General features: G+C 39.0%; 2 protein-coding genes and 2 pseudogenes across 3 annotated transcripts; all 4 read right to left on the minus strand.

The window, feature by feature from the left end:
- Positions 1 to 524: 524 nt before the first annotated feature.
- LOC143555872 (large ribosomal subunit protein uL5-like) lies at positions 525 to 2,257 on the minus strand (annotated as a pseudogene). Its single transcript, XR_013139273.1, has 4 exons — positions 2,144 to 2,257; positions 2,006 to 2,048; positions 935 to 1,130; positions 525 to 822 (listed from the first exon to the last, which is right to left on the minus strand). The product of XR_013139273.1 is annotated as a large ribosomal subunit protein uL5-like (transcript).
- A 2,336-nt stretch (positions 2,258 to 4,593) lies between these two features.
- On the minus strand, positions 4,594 to 6,844 carry LOC143555873 (uncharacterized). Its single transcript, XM_077045345.1, has 2 exons — positions 6,628 to 6,844; positions 4,594 to 6,127 (listed from the first exon to the last, which is right to left on the minus strand). Exons 1-2 carry the CDS (start codon positions 6,772 to 6,774, stop codon positions 5,081 to 5,083), a joined length of 1,194 nt encoding a protein of 397 aa, XP_076901460.1. The 5' UTR covers positions 6,775 to 6,844; the 3' UTR covers positions 4,594 to 5,080.
- Positions 6,845 to 14,318: 7,474 nt separating this feature from the next.
- On the minus strand, positions 14,319 to 15,440 carry LOC143555878 (uncharacterized). The gene has a single exon (XM_077045348.1). It carries the CDS (start codon positions 15,438 to 15,440, stop codon positions 14,319 to 14,321), a length of 1,122 nt encoding a protein of 373 aa, XP_076901463.1.
- A 3,825-nt stretch (positions 15,441 to 19,265) lies between these two features.
- LOC143555879 (secreted RxLR effector protein 161 pseudogene) lies at positions 19,266 to 19,991 on the minus strand (annotated as a pseudogene).
- Between the last annotated feature and the right edge of the window lie 994 nt (positions 19,992 to 20,985).

Genomic DNA, 20,985 nt, shown 5'->3' on the forward strand with positions numbered 1-20,985 from the left:
TACTTCTGCACATACCTAACAATAGAGTGCTTCACCCAGACACCAATAATCTGTTTGTAAATCATGATACATCTAAGCTGCACTGGGATATATAAACTTTAAATTTCTTACGACCAAACTCGCGTCAAGCATACGCACCTTTGAACACTCAAGATACATTCAAGTCACAAGTAAATAAGTTATGTTAAACGTGTCACTCAATGACTCAAATATAAACTTAGAAAATAATGACTTGGAAAAGGTATTATAATAGGTGTTAAATGATACATATAATTCCCAAAACATGAGTGACAGTTTAGCGGCAATACAGAGTTGTTAACTAGTATCATATTATAAAAAGATAAATAACTGATGCGGAATTGCCTAATGTTAATTTTGCTTTGACTGACTTAAAGTCAACTATTTAAAATCTTTCCAAACAGTTAATAGAAAGCTTAGTATCTTTATAAGATCAATTAATAACTCACCATCTTTTGCATAACAATCTTAATATTAAAAACTAATGGTACTGGGTTTCAAAAGAGAGTCGAAAAACACAAGAAGTCTGCCAGATATCCTTGATGATAAAAACTACTATAAAACCATGTTTTTAAGTAGAAACTTTTACAAAAACCAACAACAATCTAAGCTCCAATTTGCTGAGACTTGTTAAGGATGACGCCCTCATACTTCACTTGAAACCACTTCATAGCATCTTCCTTGGTCACCCTGTGTTGAATCCCGACACGAGCCTTGCATCGACGACGACGCCCCACACGGTAACCAGGACGTTCTAGAACCACAAAGAAATCCATACCGTAAATGCCAGTTGATGGGTCATACCTACAAAGACATTAATTGTTAATACAACTTTAGTAATTCATAATCCAGTTGAGTTGGGCTGCAAATGTTTTAACTTTTGCAAAGAATTCGGGTGGTTAAAAGAATGACTTACTTGATACCAAGATCAATGTGCTCCTGAATACCGAATCCAAAGCATCCGGTGTCGCTAAAGTTGCGCCTCAACAACTCATATTCCTTCACCTTCAAACCGCTCTCAAGAAGCTGCATGGCCTTGTCTCCTCTGACAGTGACATAACATGCAATCTTCTCATTACGCCTGATACCAAAAGATCTCACCGTGTACCTTGCTGTTTCATCAAAACAATAACAGAAAAACCAACTTAACCTCAATAAGAAACATATTATACAACTATTGTTAAATCATGTGTACCCATGTTGGACAAACCTTTAACTTAAAAAGTCACAAGGCACAAGAAAAGCACACACCAGACATGAAGAACACGATACTAGCAAATATACAAATATTTATACATACTAGCCATAGGACATTAAAAGGGTACTATTTTATGCGGTATCATACATAATATAAGCTTTTACGCATTTAACCATTTAGGTACCCTGGTAAAAGGAACCCCAGAACTTAAAAACTCAGAATAGTGTTTTTTAAATGAAAGACGGTATTAAAGCAAGGTGATATCGATAATTAAAGATGTTCAAATAGCTTGAAGCTAGCTAAAAATCAGTTCATTCACAAACCGAGCGAGCTCAGCTTAGCGCAAAATATTTCTTTCCAATATATTAAATTATAAATATACACACACACACACATGTGGCCTGCTAGCTATTGCTAAGTCTAGATATGCTTAAATAGCTAGTGGCTCAATAAAAATAGCTTAAAATCAGCTCCCTAACAAACCACACCAGCTTGACTCAGAAGGTTATCAACCAAGTTGACTCGACTCGTTTACAAACCAATCCGAGTACACCCGACCCTTTCTCAGCTAAGCTATTGAACATCAAATGATCGAACAACCAACCTCAATATTTTAACTTTTCCTTACTAAAAAAACGCCACAATTTTATTAGCTTGTCATTCATCCAATCAATTTCAAAGAAAGCAACATACATTAAAAATTAACCAAAAACAAATAATAATAATAATAATAATAATAATAATAATAATAATAATAATAATAATAATAATAATAATAATAATAATTACCCTTAGAGAAGACAGGAGATTGGCCGCTCAATTGCTCCAAAACCTAAATAAATCATATTCAACAAACACAAATCATCAAAATCAAAACTTAATAATAATAATAATAATAATAATAATAATAAATAAATAAAAAAGAACCTTAGCAGCACGAGTGAGACGATCACCACTTTCTCCAACAGAAATGTTCAAAACGAGCTTCTGAACCTTAATTTCTCTCATTGGGTTCGCCTGTTTCCTCTCTGAAGCCTACATTTTGTTTACCACAAAAGCATCATAACCAAATATTATATAATATAAACCAAATACGAAATATAATCTTAGAATCTATACCATTGTTGATTTGATAAGCAGATGCTGAAACAAACGATGAAAGAAAGAGTCAGCAGGCCGTCCGCCGTATAGCTTTATCGTTAAGTTAAATGTACTTATACCAGCTAGGGTTTATTTTCTGTTCAAGGTGAAATTACGAGGCCCAGCCCATTACGTTTTATAGCCCAAACAAGTTTTGTGTTCTTGTGGTTTGATAAATAATGCGAATTTGATTCAAAAAAATTATTTTTCGCATATGGATCATCCACGTTTTTCAGTTCTTGCCAATTACATCCAAATCACCAACCCCGTTAAATTTAATCAATAAGTCAGGGCTAGGCATGTTTTTACACACTTTCTTTATTATAATACTTATTTCAGTGAATTGCGGTTTTCGTCCACGTGATTTGTCCAAATTTGCGGTTTTAGTCCATTAGTTTCAAATTTCAATTTTATTTCCTATGGTTTCATTTCATTTGGAATTAAACCTAAATTCACTAATCTCGTTAAGTCTGGTCGTTAAACCCATTGGTTTGTCCTTCACGTGAGGGGCAGTTTTGTTCCTTCTTAATTTTATCCCTCTTTTTCCCCAAATAGACCCAACACCTCACGTAAGGGGGCTTGCGAATTAGGACCAAGGTTTCTTTTTTTTTTTTGTGGGGGGGGGGGACGACAAAACTGGTCGTCACGTGAGGGGCACGTATATGAGTTAACGACCAGACTTAACGATGTTAATAAATTCGGGATTTAGTTGCAAGTAAAATGAAACTACAAGGACGGAAATTGCAAACTTGAGACTATTGGACTAAAATCACAGATTTGGCAAACCACGGGGACGCAAACAGCAGTTCACTGAAATAAGTATTATAATAAAGAAAGAGTGAAAAGACATGTCTATCCCTAACTTAACGATTAAATTTAACGAGGTTAGTGATTTGGATATAATTGACAAGAAATGGGAAACGTGGATGTGAAAAAAATAAACCTTTGGGACTAAATTCGCATTATTTGCCAAACCATAATGACGAAAATGACACTTTACTCTTCAAAATATTTCAACAACATTTGAGGATTTACCAACGCCCAAGACAAACCGATGTATCCCATTGGTCCACCTCAAATTTTATATTTTTTTCGTTTTGTTAGCTCCGATACTATAACGAAATTAACCGAACTCATGTTGAGTTACCGCCTCAATGCTCAAGACCGACAATGTTTGGGTTTACCGATCAAATAAACGTCCAATATTATATTTGTTTATATGTTAATCTTTTTATATTTTACTTTGACGAATTAATTTATTGGGTTTTAACGTTTAGGTTTAACCAACGGCATCTATACCGTAACGAGCGTAACCGATAATGTCCGAATTCGCATCGACTCACCACCCAGACCGACAACGCTTGGTTTATCACCGCCCGTGTTTTACGGACCCGACCCGGCGCAACGCGGTGGGTAAAACACTTGTTTATTTATAAAGTTCAATATCAGTCTGAGGTTAAATAATGTAGAAATAACGTGTAATAGTTATTCTACTGATTTTAATACACGGTTTTATAATTTATAGAAGTTTCTTCTATAAAGAGGTTGCCAAAGTTTATATAATATGAATCAAACTGACATAGAACTATAGAACGCAAACGCGCAATAAATTGCGCTTTTTACCATTTTGATTGCTTTGGTGAAAACTAAAACCACCCGACTTTGACCATGTTGATTGTAATTTACTAGTTAGTTATGTGCCCCTGAAATATTATGTGTTAAGTAATGTTTCACACTATCCGTGATCTAAACTTAATAAATAGGGCTTGTATGAGCATAGTATAACTTAAATATTGTTTTGAATTTGCACTTGAGATATTCAAATAGAGACAGCAGACAAGTTCACAATTACATTTGGTTATTTGTTATGTTTTTAACTCAAATATTGGCGTGTAAAATTGAGGCGTGTTGTGTGTTCTCATATAGCAAGGCATAACAAAATCAATTAAGGAAGAACTATGGTTTAAAATGTTTATATAAACTATTAAGTTCTGCACCAGCTGTGTTGATTTCAGTAGAAACCCGCTGCAACTCACAACGCTTGTGCCCACTTAAACTATCTAAATGACTGGTGTGTTTAGTTCAAGACCAAAGAAGTAAACATAGCCCATATAACTGATACAGACTTGCCTTCGTTTAGGTTTAGGCATGTAACATTCTACATTCAGCATTAAGGTACTTCAAATATACCTCTTGTAAAGACCATATAACCAGTTAGTACAGCAATTCATCGCGTATGTGGGGCGTGCAGCTTGGCTTTTGAGACCTAAAACGACTCATAGCTTTAAACCGAGCATATAAAGAATCAAATCACATTCATCAAACAAACAACAGCTATCAACTATAATGGGCCTAAATGGGACCATATATATAATCAAACTAAAGAATTTAACTTTATATGCAGAACCTATCACATAGTTTGTCTACAAAGATATAATGATGTAAACTCACGAAATGCGAAAGCTTACAAAGTCGAAACTAGCAAAGAAAAGAAAATATATAATTAGGATCTACATACAACATTTCTTGTTGGTCATCATCTATTAGCATAGCACCGACACTTCTTGCTGGAGTGTCTGATTCAACCTACAAAAACTTGTCACAATAGAAAGACACAGGTACAACCAAAGAATGAATAAAACCTTACAAAATCAAATAAATACTCCTTCCATTGATGAAAAACCAAGACCCATTAACAAGAAAATATGCATTTCCTTTTTTCTATTATCTGTTTTTCTTTTTAAAATCTTTTGGACCAACAAGATCCTCCTTACATTCATTCATCTCTTCCAAGAACTTTAATGCTAAATCTGACTTACCCAGCTTCTTCAAATTATTAACTACCGACCGATAAACATAAATCGAAGGGCGAACATCCACACTCTTCATATGTTCAAACAATCTCAACGACTCTTCAATATTACCCGATTTAAAAAAACACTCTATCAACGCAGTGTAAGTTATCAAATCCGCCTGCAACCCTACTTCCCCCATTTCTTTAACAACCTCGACACACAAATCAAATCTACCGACCCTCCTCAAACTATGCAACAAAGTATTATAAGAAAAGATGTCAGGGTGTTGACCCGCCTTTTTCATTGACCCAAACACATCGACCATCTCATCCACCCGTCCACCTTTTCCCAATATTCCCAACACAGTATTATAAGTAACCAAATCCGGTGTTAGTTTAAATCTCTTCATATGTTCAAATACAAGCAAGGCGTTATGAACATGCCCACAATCTGCAAACGCATAGATGATTCGGTTAATAATAATAATAACACTTGCTTCATTAACCAGTTGCGAGACTTCCTTGATGAAAGATTGCACCAATGTTAAATCATTGCTCTTGGAAACAGCTTTTGCAATATTGAAAAAGGTAGTTGAGTTCATTGGTAGGTGGTTTACTAACATGTCTTTAAACACATGTAATGCAATCGGTGTATTATTGTTTTCACACGCTGCAGCTAGAAGGAGGTTATAAGCTGGAAGACTGTTGATCGCGTGTTTATCGCGTAATAACTGTAATAGTCTAGCAGCTGCTGGTAAATTTCTGTTTTTACAGAGTTTGTTAATGTGACTATAACACAGATCCTTGATGGAGGAGGGGGATTTTTGTAATTTAAGACTGATTTCGTCTAATGCTTGGCGGGCTGCTTCTTCATCATCGGTTGATGGTTTTGTTACAAATGATCGGGTTTTGAATATGGAATATGGTGAATGTATCCATGAAACTTGAAGTGTAAGCGCGGTTGTTGTCATGTGTCTCTGCATATATAAGTTGTATAACAAATCTAATAAGAAATATACATTGTGTTTCAACATATGTAAGCAATTCTAGAAAAAAAAAAAAAGAACACACTTTTAATCATAGATAGAGCTGTAAACGAACCGAACATTTGGTGAACCGTACGGCAGGAAGTTCGTTTATTTCGTTCATTTAATAAATCAACAAACAAGAACAAGGGATTTCGATCGATTAACTAAACGAACGAGCGCGAATAAAGGCTGTGTTCGTGAACATTATGCGCTCCATTTATTGTCGTTAATGATTGCTTGTTTATTTTTGTTCATTAAATTTTTTAACGACTTTTATAATCTCATCTGCAAAATTATTTAACTATAAAACAAGCAAATATATGAGAACAATGTAATTTATAGAGATATGAACATTTCTGTTTGCTGGAAATGAATATGAATTTAATAGAAGTAATCAAACCCTAAATTCAAATGGTAAATGTAAATAACGAGAATTAACGGCGACTTACAGTGTTTAAGAAGTGAGAAATGGATCCATTTAGTTTGATGAAAGTGAAGTCTGATCCTGTGCGATCAAAATCTGGGTAGCTGAATAATAATGATAAATTGGGGGTTTTCCATCGGACTTGTTTCAATCGATTGGAAGCAGAGAGCATCTATTTCAATTGTTTTATTTGCGAATTTAGGGTTTATAGAGGGTTTTAAGAACAACATACCAAACTAGTTGGCTCCCTGTTTGGCTGCACACTTATTTGAGTGATGTTTTATTTGTTGCGCGTACATAGCCTGCAGTTGGTGGAAAAGGAATAGTACACAGCCGGCCATGTCACTATCAGCCGCTGCCTACCCACCAACCACCAGCATGGCACGTGCGTAGCCCACAGTTGGTAGAAAAGGAATATTATACAGCTGGCTGTACCTGCTTGGAAACCTACCTTCGGCTATAAATACTCCAACACCTTGGAACGGTATCATTATCTTATCTTATCTTATATGATCTGCTCTAGCTATTTCTCTCAATATACACTTATATTCAGAGCAATCTAGTCTGATTCTCACGCCGGATGGTGGTCACAAGGAGGTACCCCCCCTTCTCAGTGACGAGCTCACGGTGTCTGTTTTGCAGGTCATCAGAAGAATAACCATCTTTGCCGGACCTAACACTCGTGGGAAACATCTACTTGACCCTAAGAGTATCCGTAATCTGCCGGGGTCACTTAGTGTTTCTTCATTGGCGCCATCCGTGCATAAAAGCTAGAACTAATTCTTTTTCAGTTTTTTCAAAACCTCTGGAAAGATGGTTAAGGTTACTCCGGTGCCAAGGCCAGCGAGTGACCAAGAAACCCCGGTAACCAAAACCCCAGCTACTGGGGGAACACCGGCGAGTACACAATTTTTACGAACACTACCCCGGTTACCCAAGCCGGGGCAAGTGCAGTAAACAATCCTTCACTGGGATTCACCGATACCCAGTTGGAGAAACAACAAACGAGGCTCCCCCGCCAAACACTTGATCAAGTTAAAGCGTGGGCAGAAGCACGTCAGAAAGAATTCCAAGCTGAGTTGAATGAACGTTTACGTTCACTCCAACAGGCTAATGACGAGTTCGGAAACACTCAACAGCTCAACATGAGTAATGAGTGCGAGTACGATGAAGATTGGGAAGAATCTGACAGTGACGCAAACCCGCGCCATAGGGCGAAAGGGAAGCGTAAACAAACAGATTTCCACAGAAGGAATTTTGGAGAAACCTTTAAACCAAAAAACGCGGGTGGAAACCCACGTGACTTCTCTAAAACCTTCAGACCAACTGTTGCAAATGCGGGAACATCCAAGTTTGCAAGGGACATTGCGGAAGCAATCGCCCCGAAGAGTGCCAAACAGATGTCCAACATCGGCACTTATGATGGTATATCTGACCCAGACGATCATTTGAACAGATTCATAGCGGGGGCAACCGTCAGCAATTGGACGGAACCCACGTGGTGTTATATGTTCCAGATGACGCTGGTTGGAGCGGCTAGGGTGTGGTTTGATCGTTTACCGATCCACCACATCTATGATTGGGCGGACTTCCAACACAAGTTCAGCCAGCACTTCAGTCAACAGAGGAAATATACTGAAGAGCAGTGGACGATCCTCAACTACGTTAGAGAGGAGGATGAGTCTTTACTAGACTTCATCACTCGCTTCAACTCGAAGAAGCTGAGTCTGGGCACAATAAGTGAAGATCTTGTTCGCGCAGCTTTCATCCAAGGCGCCGAATACCCAGAGCTTATCCGCACATTGACGGGTAAATAAGGCACGCCATCCACATGGGATGCCATCATGACAGCAGCTAAACGTTTCGCGGAAACGGAAAAGCAACTGGGTAGAGATCTTCCCCAGAGCACAAACCTCTACACCCAGAGGACGAGAGAAAACAACGTCCTTACCGCCCGACAAAACAAAAAGAGGAAGCTTGGTATTTGGCAGTCAAGGGTAAACTTTGACACCTCATCCGTCTCACACCCTCGGTTAGGCGGAAAGGATAACATGCAGTCGTCGAGCCGGAACTCCAGATGGACGCCACTCACCAAAAGCGTCACCGAAATATTTGCCACCGAGAGGCTCCCATGGCCAAAGGCTCTAATAATCCGACAGCGTCACAACGCTGATCAGAGCAAATCCTGTGACTTCTACAGGACAAAAGGCCACACCACGGAGGAATGCGTAGCCTTGAAGGACATCGTCGAAGCATTTGTCAGAGATGGGAAACTCACACACCTCGTGGCGTAATGAACGCTAAGCAGGCTAATGCGTGTAGAACCCCAGTTGGGGAAAACACGAATGAAACTGCAGCTTCAATGTTGGAGACTACATACTGCGTAAACAACGAGATTCCGAACCAGGTGCATATCAGGCTCGAAAGGCTCAATGACACCCCCATCCCAAGAACATGGAAGGGAGCTCAATTACACAGGCTGCATGTAGATCAATTCCAAACTTGTAAAGAAAAGGCCTAGAGCCACTTCTAATGGAAATGATTCTCCTTATCACATTGACGCTGATGGTCTTACCTTTATACTTATGAACTTTCCACACAGATATGCCGGTATTCACCGCATAAATAAGTATGGGAAGAAGTCGTTGCTTGTGGACGGCGGCAAAACCCGCATAAACACAAAAAACGGCAAAAATTTCTAAGGAAAAGATGAGGAAAACCTTCACGCAGGTCAGTTATAGGTGAAGTTGGGTCATCCCACTAAATGAAAGTGACGGTCCTACCCGCACAATCATGATAGAGGAAACCGAACATTAACCTATTGACAACCGCGCGTCGAAAGGTTAACTTATTCAAAACACTGATATGCCGGTATTCACCGCATAAATAAGTGGAAGTAAGGCGTTGCGTGTGGACGGCGGCAAAACCCGCATAAACACAAAAAACGGTAAAAATTTCTAAGGAAAAGATGAGGGAAACCTTCACGCAGGTCAGTTATGGGTGAAGTTGGGTCATCCCACTAAATGAAAGTGACGGTCCTACCCGCACAATCATGATAGAGGAAACCGAACATTAACCTATTGACAACCGCGCGTCGAAAGGTTAACTTATTCAAAACACTGATATGCCGGTATTCACCGCATAAATAAGTGGGGAAGTAAGTCGTTGCGTGTGGACGGCGGCAAAACCCGCATAGACACAAAAAACGGTAAAAATTTCTAAGGAAAAGACGATGAAAACCTTCACGCAGGTCAGTTATAGGTGAAGTTTGGTCATCCCACTAAATGAAAGTGACGGTCCTACCCGCACAATCATGATAGAGGAAACTAAACACTAACCTATTGACAACCGCGCGTCGAAAGGTTAACTTATTCAAAACACTGATATGCCGGTATTCACCGCATAAATAAGTGGGGAAGTCGTTGCGTGTGGACGGCGGCAAAACCCGCATAAACACAAAAAATGGCAAAAATTTCTAAGGAAAAGATGAGGAAAACCTTCACGCAGGTCAGTTATAGGTGAAGTTTGGTCATCCCACTAAATGAAAGTGACGGTCCTACCCGCACAATCATGATAGAGGAAACTACACTAACCTATTGACAACCGCGCGTCGAAAGGTTAACTTATTCAAAACACTTGGAAAATTGCTAAGTTAAACTAGAGTATGAGCAAGTCATATAACGTTTATAAAGCAAGTCAAAAAGATTCAAAGATTCAAAAATAAGAGGGACTATACCCCCTTACCTTGGTAACCAAGAAACCTTAAGACAGGTGCGGGTACAGCGTCAAGGCGAAACCCTTCACATACTTAGCACCTGCAGGGAATTGAAGCCAAGAATACCTTGAAGTAAAGTAACTATAAGACGAGTGCGGGTACAGTGTCAAGGCGAAACCCTTCACATACTTAGCACTTGCAGGGAATTGAAACCAAGAAGGATCTTTTGAGCCATGCTTGCGGAAAGGGAAATAACATCCCCGCATAGCGGGAACGTTGAGAACTAGATTGTCTGAAGCTCCAAGATGGAATTGGTTGTTTAACATAATTGATCACTATGTCTAAAACTACCAAAACCTCGTGGAGAATCTACACAAGTGAAACTCAACGCTCCTGACTTGCGAGGAGGTTACACACTTACCCGCATCATACCCGAAGATCAAGCAGAAAAGTCGGGAATTTCTGCACGTGACATTAGGAAAACCGCGGGAAGAATCCCCACGGAAAACCTTAAAACTAAAAACCCTTTTCAAAACCCCTTGCTTAAGTCCAAAAGTTTACCTCACTTATTAACAATTCATGAGAAGAACATTGGACTGGGGGGACTTGAAGAGGTAGGTCCCAGCAGAGCCCAGTTGGACCCGCAAGACTCACCTTGAAGAGAGACGTCTGCGCAAAGACCAACTGGTTCCGCAGGACCCACCATGCTCAGAGATGAAGACCTTACGCGCAGTACGCCAGCTGTTCCCGCAGGAAAAGCCTCCCAATGGTGAAGTAACCCGCCTGTTCCCGCAGCTGCGGGTACAAGCCATCAGGGAAGGCTATCCGCACTAACAGCAAGGCTACACGCATAAGGCACTAACTCAATAATTCAGTAATGTCACCTGAAGGAATGAGCAAGGCGGGAACACTCCCGCCCAAATGAGCCAGTCCGTACGCTTCTGGAAGGTCTTTTGTACTATACCTGCCAAGGTATGGACAAAATAGACAAGATCTGACCAAAGCAGCCCGTGAATCAATCACAGGGTGACAGCTCACTGACAACAGTACGACGAGGAGCACGCTCTAGTACAAAATGTCACTATCAGTCGCTGCCTACTCACCAACCCTCATCGTGGCACGTACATAGCCTGCAGTTGGTGGAAAAGGAATAGTACACAGCCGGCCATGTCACTATCAGCCGCTGCCTACCCACCAACCACCAGCATGGCACGTGCGTAGCCCACAGTTGGTAGAAAAGGAATATTATACAGCTGGCTGTACCTGCTTGGAAACCTACCTTCGGCTATAAATACTCCAACACCTTGGAACGGTATCATTATCTTATCTTATCTTATATGATCTGCTCTAGCTATTTCTCTCAATATACACTTATATTCAGAGCAATCTAGTCTGATTCTCACGCCGGAGGGTGGTCACAAGGAGGTACCCCCCCCCTTCTCAGTGACGAGCTCACGGTGTCTGTTTTGCAGGTCATCAGAAGAATAACCATCTTTGCCGGACCTAACCCTCGTGGGAAACATCTACTTGACCCTAAGATTATCCGTAATCTGCCGGGGTCACTTAGTGTTTCTTCAGTACAAAATAGACATGTGTGCATAAAATATAAACGAGGTACTCACTCAGCAGTCAGCAAAATCAGTTAATTAAATAAACTATGATGTACAAAATTTGTGTAAAACTATGCATATAAATTGGGATGGTACTTTGGTACCGATACTTAAATGTTCGGTTTAGTACCGATATTTCGTGTAAAACTCGAAAAATACCGAGCCTATATCAAACCGTACCGATATCGAAAAAAAAGGTACCAATCAGTATCGGTATAAAAAATGCTCATCCATACAATAATCAACACATTGTTGTGGTTTCTTCACAAGAAAAGAGAAACATGAACAAGACTATAGATATAGAATAAAACTTTTTGCATAATAAATTAAAAAGAAAATTCTTAAAATGATCTATTTATTGAAGGAGATTCTAAATATGTCTATCCCAATTCAAGTTTCAAGGTTTGTCCTCAAGCTATCTCGTTGTCCACGACTTGTTAGATTATCGAGACGGTGAGTTATTTATCCAACTGTAACGCGTTGTGACCTACATATTTTAACTACTTACGCGTCGTGGCCTATCTGTTTTAACTGCTAACGCATCGTGGCATACCTGTTTTAAATAACAGAGAGATCGCGCCGCTTTAGTAGTTAAAACATGTAGGTCACGTGTTAACAGTTAAAATAGGTAGGCCACTACACATTAGTTATTAAAACAGGTAGGTCACGACGCGTTAGCAGTTAAAAACTTAAAACAGAGAGGCCACGATGTGTTGTCGTTGGATAATTTACTTGTCGTCTCGATAATCTAACAGGTCGTCGACGGCGAGATAGCTTGGGGGCAAACCTGGAAATTTAATTTGGAAGGAACATATTTGAAATTTTTTCCAATAAATGGGCTATTTTAAGAAATTTCGCCTAAATTAAAATTAAAATAACCTAATGCCTTACATGAAAAACAAATACAACTCCACTTATCCAGGTTTATCTGAAAGTACTTAAAGATTCATATATATATAAATTGGATGTGGCTCAATGATAGAGCACTCATTTTACTAGTGAGAGGTAGGGGGTTCAAACCTCACTATCACCAATTTATATGGGAGATATGAGGGATGACCCTGGCTTGCCAAGTTCGAGTCCTGATCTCACCCGGTTTTACCGGCTCTTCGTTGTCGTACCGTTTGGCGGGCGTGAGGGGCGGGTTTTATCCGGAGAATCCCTCAATAGGGGCTCCGTTCGTCCGGACTCGTTGCCTTGCTCAGGCTACCTTTAGCCAATGGAGGCCGCGTACGAAGTACTCGACGTTTCTTAGTTGGTCGTTTATGAAGATTGAAAACAAGATCACATATTTGAATATTTGATCGAATTCATCATCAAGGTACACAAATTATACAACAAAATGTTGTCTAATAATTCATAGACGGTTATTCGTTTATTTTGCTTTTAGTGATGATAAAATCAAAACATATAAGTTAAATACAAACCAAAGTTGATGATATGATATTCTGTTAGGCCACCCGGGGCACTGCGTGAGGAAGGCCCATCACGCGTGATGGCTTCACCCCACACCGGCGCCGGTGGTTTATCACGCAAGTGATGGGTGGGTTGGGTGATGGCCATCACGCAAGTGATGGTTGTTTTCCAAGAAAAATGACCGTTGGGGGAAGGAGCCTAGTAAAAATCCACACCACCATCACACCATACCACTACCACTAGTAAAAATCCATCACATGTGATGGATTTGAGGTTGGTCATGTGGCACCATTTGATTGGGTGGGGTGTGTGATGAAAAATTTCATCACATCCCCCCCCCCCCCCCTCCTCCCAAATCACCTTTAAACAATCAACAGCTCAAGAATGGCTCATCAAGGACTGGACATACGCTACAGGGTCAACGGGGGTATTGATCATCCAACCCACTCAATATTTATGGACTTAGAACAAGACAACCAGTCCACAGGATAATGCAATTTATATAAACAACAAAACTTAATATTCCCTTTATCTAAAGCTTTATATATACAAATTCAAAAAGCAGCAAAACAAAGTTTTATACAAAATCAGTCAAAGATTTCTAGATCTTTTAAGGGGAACTTTTAAAACTTTAAGCAATAACTCAAAAAGCAGGAAAGTAACTTATAAAAAGTAGTGAGGGCATTCTCGTCTATTCAGATATACATAACAATATAACATAACACTTTTTGAAGAGTAACTAATTCAAAATTCATTCCTTCAAATTTCAAAACATGTTAACATAACAGTGTATCAATCAAAAAAATCGTAATGAAATCACCTTATTATTACCATTATCATTATCATCATTAACATTCAAGAAAGCAAAATCAAGCTTTGCTTTCATCAACCAATTCATCACAATTCACAAATAAACCAAAAAAAAAAAAACCAACAAAACATTTACTAACATAATCTCAAAATTCTCAATCCTCATCAAAACTCAACTTTTGACAGTTCATCAAAGTAAGACTTCTTTCCAACTAACTCAGCCACCCGTTTCGCAGGACCCGAATCCCGACCCGCCTCTTCCACATACCGAACCACCCGAATCCGAGGCAATAACACCTCGGGCTTCACCACATCAACACATTCCTCATTCACATTCTCATTCTCACACTCATCCATATTATCATCAAGATTCAATCTTTTAGGAATCACAATCACACTCGGGATATCCCACTTCTTCTTCACCCGACCCTCGGCCCCCCCACGCGGTTTCCGGTCCACATTCTCGGTCAACGACTTTTTCTTCATCGATGAGTTGACCGTCGCCTGGTTGTACCGACTTGGAACAACCCGACCCGGTTTTGCAGGCTTCTTGGCAGGAACCGACTGGTCACCAAACAGCTTCTTCGGTTGAATACTTCCCAGAATCAAATCGTCCTTTTTGATCGTCTTTCTTGATCCGACAGTCGTAACAGCTTGCCTCATACTAGAATTCTTCACTCTTGACACCCTACACTTTTCTTCTTCAATATCATCTAATTTCCAAAAACACGATTTCCTTCGGTTTTGTGTCATTGGAGTCGTACCCGTACCCGTACTCGTACCCGATTGCTTTGATTTTGAACCCGAACCCGTGGCCGACATGATCTCGTTCGGGCCCAGACTAAACCCTCTTCTCGGAATCTTGTTTCCCGAAAAGCTTGATTCTTGAATCTTTTTACTAACCACTAATTTCCCCTGTTTTTCGACAACTTTTGCATTCTTCTCGGCTCTTTCGGCCCGAATCGACTCCAATTTCGCAACCAATCTCCTAATCTCATTCTCAATCTCTACCTCCTCATCAGTCTTCTCAATCTTGACCGAACAATTGTTAAAAAGGTTCGATTCGTGAAGCGGGTTAACAAGAACAGAGCATTTGGGTTTCGAATACCCAATCGGGCTTTGATTTTCCTTACTGGAAAACGAAGAATCACAAGAAACCGGTTTCTTGATCGGATTACTACACGAATTGAAGGTTTCGAGCTCGCCGCCGTCGTCGAAAGCAGAGTTGTTCCATATCTGGAGATCTTTGTTGTTGATTACTTCTAGGTATTCGTTAAGAACACTCATTGTTACTGAAGAAACGAAATTGATGGAATTGAAACAGTGGATTTGGAGAATTGGGGTTTTGATTGGTTGATTGATTGATTAGGGTTTGGTGGAATGGTGGGAGGTTAAATTGGAATTGTATTGATTTTATGACCGTCGGAGAAAATTAGACGTTTGGGTTTATGCGCTCCACAATCATACGCTCCAATGAGATTTAAAGGCTTAATAATATTGTTGAGTTTTGGTCTTGTTTGACCCCTAGGGTTTTATAAGTTGCAATATTAGTCCTCATGTAAGTCATGTTAAAAGTGATTACATAAAGTTGGTTTGTATATCAAAGAGTAAACTACGATTTTCGTTCATGTGGTTTGTCTAAATATGTGGTTTTAGTTCAATAGTTTTAAATTTGTGATTTACGTCCATGTGGTTTCAATTTACTTGTAATTAAACCTGAATTTACTAACCCCGTTAAATTTGATCGTTAAACCCATCAACGTACCCCTCACTTCAGGGGCAATTTTGTCTTTTTCTCTCAAAATAAACCTCAATCATAATTCGCAAGCCCCTTCACGTGAGGGGCTGAGTTGTATTTGTGGAGAAAATGGACAAATTTACCCCTCACGTAAGGGGCGCGCGGAGGGGTTTAACGACCAAACTTTACGGGGTTAGTGAATTCGAGTTTAATTGCAAGTAAAATGAAATCACAAGGACGAAAATTGCAAATTTAAAACTATTGGACTAAAACCGTAAATTTGGACAAACCACATGGACGAAAATCGCAGTTTACTCTATATCAAAAGTAGTATAACTCTTTTGCACTTAAATGGTTGAATACATATGATATATCCCTATGGACAAGTCGATTACCGCTAGCGCTGATGTTGTTATTGTTATTGCTGCTAACACTACCTATATCATTTTCATTATCATGGGTCGCTAGTAAATTGGTTAAATCATTGACACCGTCTAAATCAATTACCACCTTGGTTTCGAGTTAGGGTTTTCTAACAAAATTTCAGTTGTTTGGTTTCGAGTAAGCGGAGAGATCATTCTAAGGCCCCCTCGTTCCTTTTAGAAATAACACAAAAAAAAATATAAGAATATATGACTTTCAATTAATCTTGTTAAATAAAACAACTACATAAGCTTTGAATCTTTTATATTAGATTTCTCTGGTTAGAATGCATGGGCATACAATACATTTCTATTATCATCATCCACCATAGGTCCATAGTAAATAAGAAATGATCCAAATGAAAAACGATGATGTATGTCCATAACGGAATCATTGGAAGAAAACATCATAATTCCCCAAACCTTTTTATTTAAGAAATAACTATGAGATAGCCGATGAAAATGCAACACGAGAGAGACAATGCTTTTCCGTAAGTTATGAAAGAAAAGTTATTTGTTAAAAACTAAAGGTAGGAGCAATCTTTCATTTAAGTCGGCACTCAAATTGCGATACCATCTAGACACAACCATTCTCCAACAAAGATCTTGTCGCAGCTCAAATTGTGATTAAACGTCTCAAAGGCACGCTAATATTGGAACGCCTCTATGATACTGAAGCATGTGCCCCCCGTCTTGTGTCTCATATATCTTGTTGCACGCTAATATTGGTTGCCAGTCGGTGGCATAACTTGAACTTTTGAATAGGAGGGGCCAAAAGTAATAAAAAATTTCGTATCGTCAATATCAAATTTAGTTTTGCTAGAATGCCATATAATGTTGATATTGCTTTGTACCAATAACTAATAGTGCATAAAACATAACAAATCTAAGTCATAAAAATCAATAAACATAACAAAACAAATAAATAGATGTGTATTAAGCACTCTAGCATTATCAATATAAAATAATAGTGTAAATGAGATGGTAAATACTAAAATATGTAATATTTGAGTATATATAAATAATTTGAGTATGCATAACTAATTGGGGCATGAAAGTAAAAGAGTGTTTATCAGAAATGCTTTCTTGTACATATTCTTAGGTTTATCAAAGATTAAAAGAAATAATGAATAAAAATATTAGATTTGAGTGCTACTATTAAAATTACCCATGTACCCCTACCGAGTCTATTTTCTTCTTCCTTCCACTTCTCTTTTTCGTCATTGACGGGCACAACTTCATCGAATTGTCATGCCATCAACCTTCGCCGGACTGAAAAAATTCTTGATTAACCCTTTTTCGTAACCATACTACCTAATAAATCAGATCAAAATATACAGGTTATATCAAGTTCTAAGCTCAAAAACAGGGGGGGCACGACCCCTCCCCGCCTCTATTAAGGTCCGCCTCTCCTCGCATTCCCTATAACATAACACAAACTTGATAAGTCATGGCGCAACGACCAAAATAATAAAATGTATGAACCACCATTATTAATAAAAAAAATCATGATACTATTGCTAAAGGTCATTCTACTTTCTCCCATAGAGATAAGGAGAGTAAATGAAAGCGAGAGAACGAAGTTGAAAACAAGGTAGGTTTTTCTGTAGGCCATTTTTATCTTTAAGTTCTTCTAGTAGAGCTTTACAATGGCAGTAAAAAGATGGTTAATTTTATGAAAATAAGCAAGTATAAATTGAGTGAACGGAACAAAGACGTCGAGTCGAACAAAATCGATCTCTTTTATCATAGAAAATGTTGACGGCTTCATTATATGCAACAATGCAACATGTAACAATGATTATTGTACATAGGAATCGTCAATATAGCCAAATTATAATATGTTTTTTCTTGGTTTTTAATCTTAATCCAAATAGCCAAAAATGTGTATATGGTTAATTTGTGAATATTGAAATGGACCAACTCATTTCATCACTAGAAAAGAAGATGATGCAATATAGTAGTCTTTCAGTGAACACCACGGATAAAAGAGAAACAATTTAGAAATTCAAGTTGTAATTTTGCAAAACTTAAAGGGTCAGATGTTCATGCCAGATGTTTTGAAGTTGCGCGCGATGGATGTTGATTTTGGTGTTTGGTGTTTGTCTTTGACAACGGAAGTACTTAGGCATTTAAACTAAGGGGGTGTTTGGGATTCCTTATTTTAACTCCTTATAACTTTTCATTAAGTTAATAAGTTACAACATTGTAACTTATGCAACTTTTCCTCTCACAATATAAGCAATCCCAAACACATTATTACTTTTCAAAAAGTTTATAAGTTATAAGTTGGTGAAAATAAGCAATCCCAAACACCCCCTAAATCATACGCAAGTTGCAATGCTTGTGCAGGTTCCAAAACATGTTATTTTGCGATCAAGGTCATTTGACTCCTATTGAAGCAAGCAAATTAACTTTAAAAAACCCATTAATGAAGATTATAACTCAGTTTCAGGCACCTACATTTACACTAGTCGGGGAAAAAGAAAGGAAAAGAGCTAAATACTTAAGAAATTAGTTCAACTAACTAAATATGTCAAATGAACTTGTCCCACATCAATCAGAGAATGAATCATGACTTGGTTTATATAACAGTGACTAGAGCTGATAATCGTCCCTTCGGGGACATCCGATAAAATTGGAATGAGAAATAGTCCAAATTTTGTTTCAATCTTTTTTGCCGTTGTTGATTCAGGTTGCTCGGAGTGCTCCGTTTAAAATAAACTGTTTTAGGGAAAAAGTATCAAAGCCAACGTGTGAAGACAATAAGATTCAAGTCTAAACCTTTATTGTATTGATTAATAAGTTGTTGTTACTTGATTACAAATAACCCCTATTTATAACCATACAATTACTTGTTAGACAAGAATAGGAGGAAAACTAACTCAATAACCCCTAGGTTTGTAAGTGCGACAACTAGGTCCACGCACTTACGCAAGATTACACTAACAATCACCCCCCTAATCTTGTGACACCGATGAAGCTTCGCATTTCGTTAAACTTCAACCGTGGCAACGCTTTTGTAAGAATGTCTGCTCTTTGTAAATCTCCACTGACATGCTCCACCTTGATTTGTTCTTTCTCGATGCACTCCCAAATGAAATGGTACCGTGTGTTTATGTGCTTGTTTCTCCCGTGAAAAACCGGGTTCTTCATCAAGGCAATAGCCGATGAATTATCCACCTTCAACGTCACGATCTCCTCCTTTTCTCCAGTCATCTCTGACAACAAACCCCAAAGCCATAAGGCTTGACATGCAGCCGATGTAGCTGCCATAAATTCAGCTTCACATGATGATAACGCCACCGTTCCTTGTTTCTGAGAAACCCATGATATCGGTGATGTACCATAGTAGAAAATTAGACCTGAGGTGCTCCGACCATCATCCATATCCACCGCATGACTACTATCACTATACCCGTGCAACATACTGTTTCCGCCTCTCAAGTAAGTAATACCAAAGTCTATTGAACCTCTTAGATATCGGAGAATATATATAACCGCTTGAGCATGAGCTTGAGTTGGTGATTGCATGAAACAACTTGCATAACCAACCGAGTAGCTCAAATCGGGTCTCGTATGAGTTAAATACCTCAAGCTTCCGATTATCTTTCTATAACCAGTCGGATCTACCTTCGGATTTTCATCTTCCTTTGACAACTTTAAGCCTGGTTCCATAGGAAATTGAGTCGAGTTGCACTCCCAAAGACTTGCTTCTTTTAGGATCTTCGTTGCATAACCACTTTGCTTTAACGTTATCCCACGATCGTTTTACTTCACTTCGATCCCGAGATAGTAATGCAACAACCCGAGGTCACTCATCTCGAACCTTGACTCCATTTGTCTTTTGAAATTTGCAATTTCTTGCACACTTGTACCTGTGACTATCAAATCATCAACGTAAACTCCAACGAGTAGTAGCCTTTGACCGGAACACCTTTTGTAAACCGCTTGTTCTTGTTTACATCGAGTGAAACCGAGTTCCTTTAACGACCCGTCTAGTTTAGTATTCCACGCCCTTGGAGCTTGGCGTAGACCGTATAACGCTTTAGCCAACTTGTACAATTTTCTTTCTTCACCTTCTTAACGAACCCATCCGGTTGAAACACGTACACCTCTTCTTTCAAATCACCATGAAGAAACGCGGATTTTACATCCAAGTGATGAACTTCCCAACCTCGGTTTGCTGCTAGCGTGAGTAAAAGTGGAACGGTTTCGATTCTCGCCACTGGTGCGAACACCTCTTCGAAATCGATCCCATATTTCTGAACATACCCCTTAGCTACGAGTCGGGCCTTATACTTGGTTATTTTCCCGGCTTCATCTCTTTTGATTTTATAGACCCACTTTAAACCTATCGGTTTTACTTTGGGTGGTGCTTCGACTAACCGCCATGTCTTATTTCTTTCGATCGACTCGATCTCCGCTTCCATTGCTTTTCTCCAATGTTTTTCATTATTCGCTTCTCGAAATTAATCGGATCATCATCGAATAATAATAGGAGATTTACCTCGTCGGTTGTCGGGTCTTGCTCGGCGGGTGTCGGTATACCTTCAACCAGAAAGTCGCTAAATTTCTTGGGTAAAACCGTCTTTCGAGTAGTTCGACGCGGCTGAATGACTTGTAACGGTTCTTCGTTTAGGCTAGTGTTCGGCCTAGTCGGGCTTACAGG

Source organism: Bidens hawaiensis, unplaced genomic scaffold (assembly GCF_021521415.1).
Source record: "Bidens hawaiensis isolate Kalapana, Puna unplaced genomic scaffold, B.hawaiensis_p1.1 tig00018403_1, whole genome shotgun sequence".
Lineage (NCBI taxonomy): Eukaryota > Viridiplantae > Streptophyta > Magnoliopsida > Asterales > Asteraceae > Bidens > Bidens hawaiensis.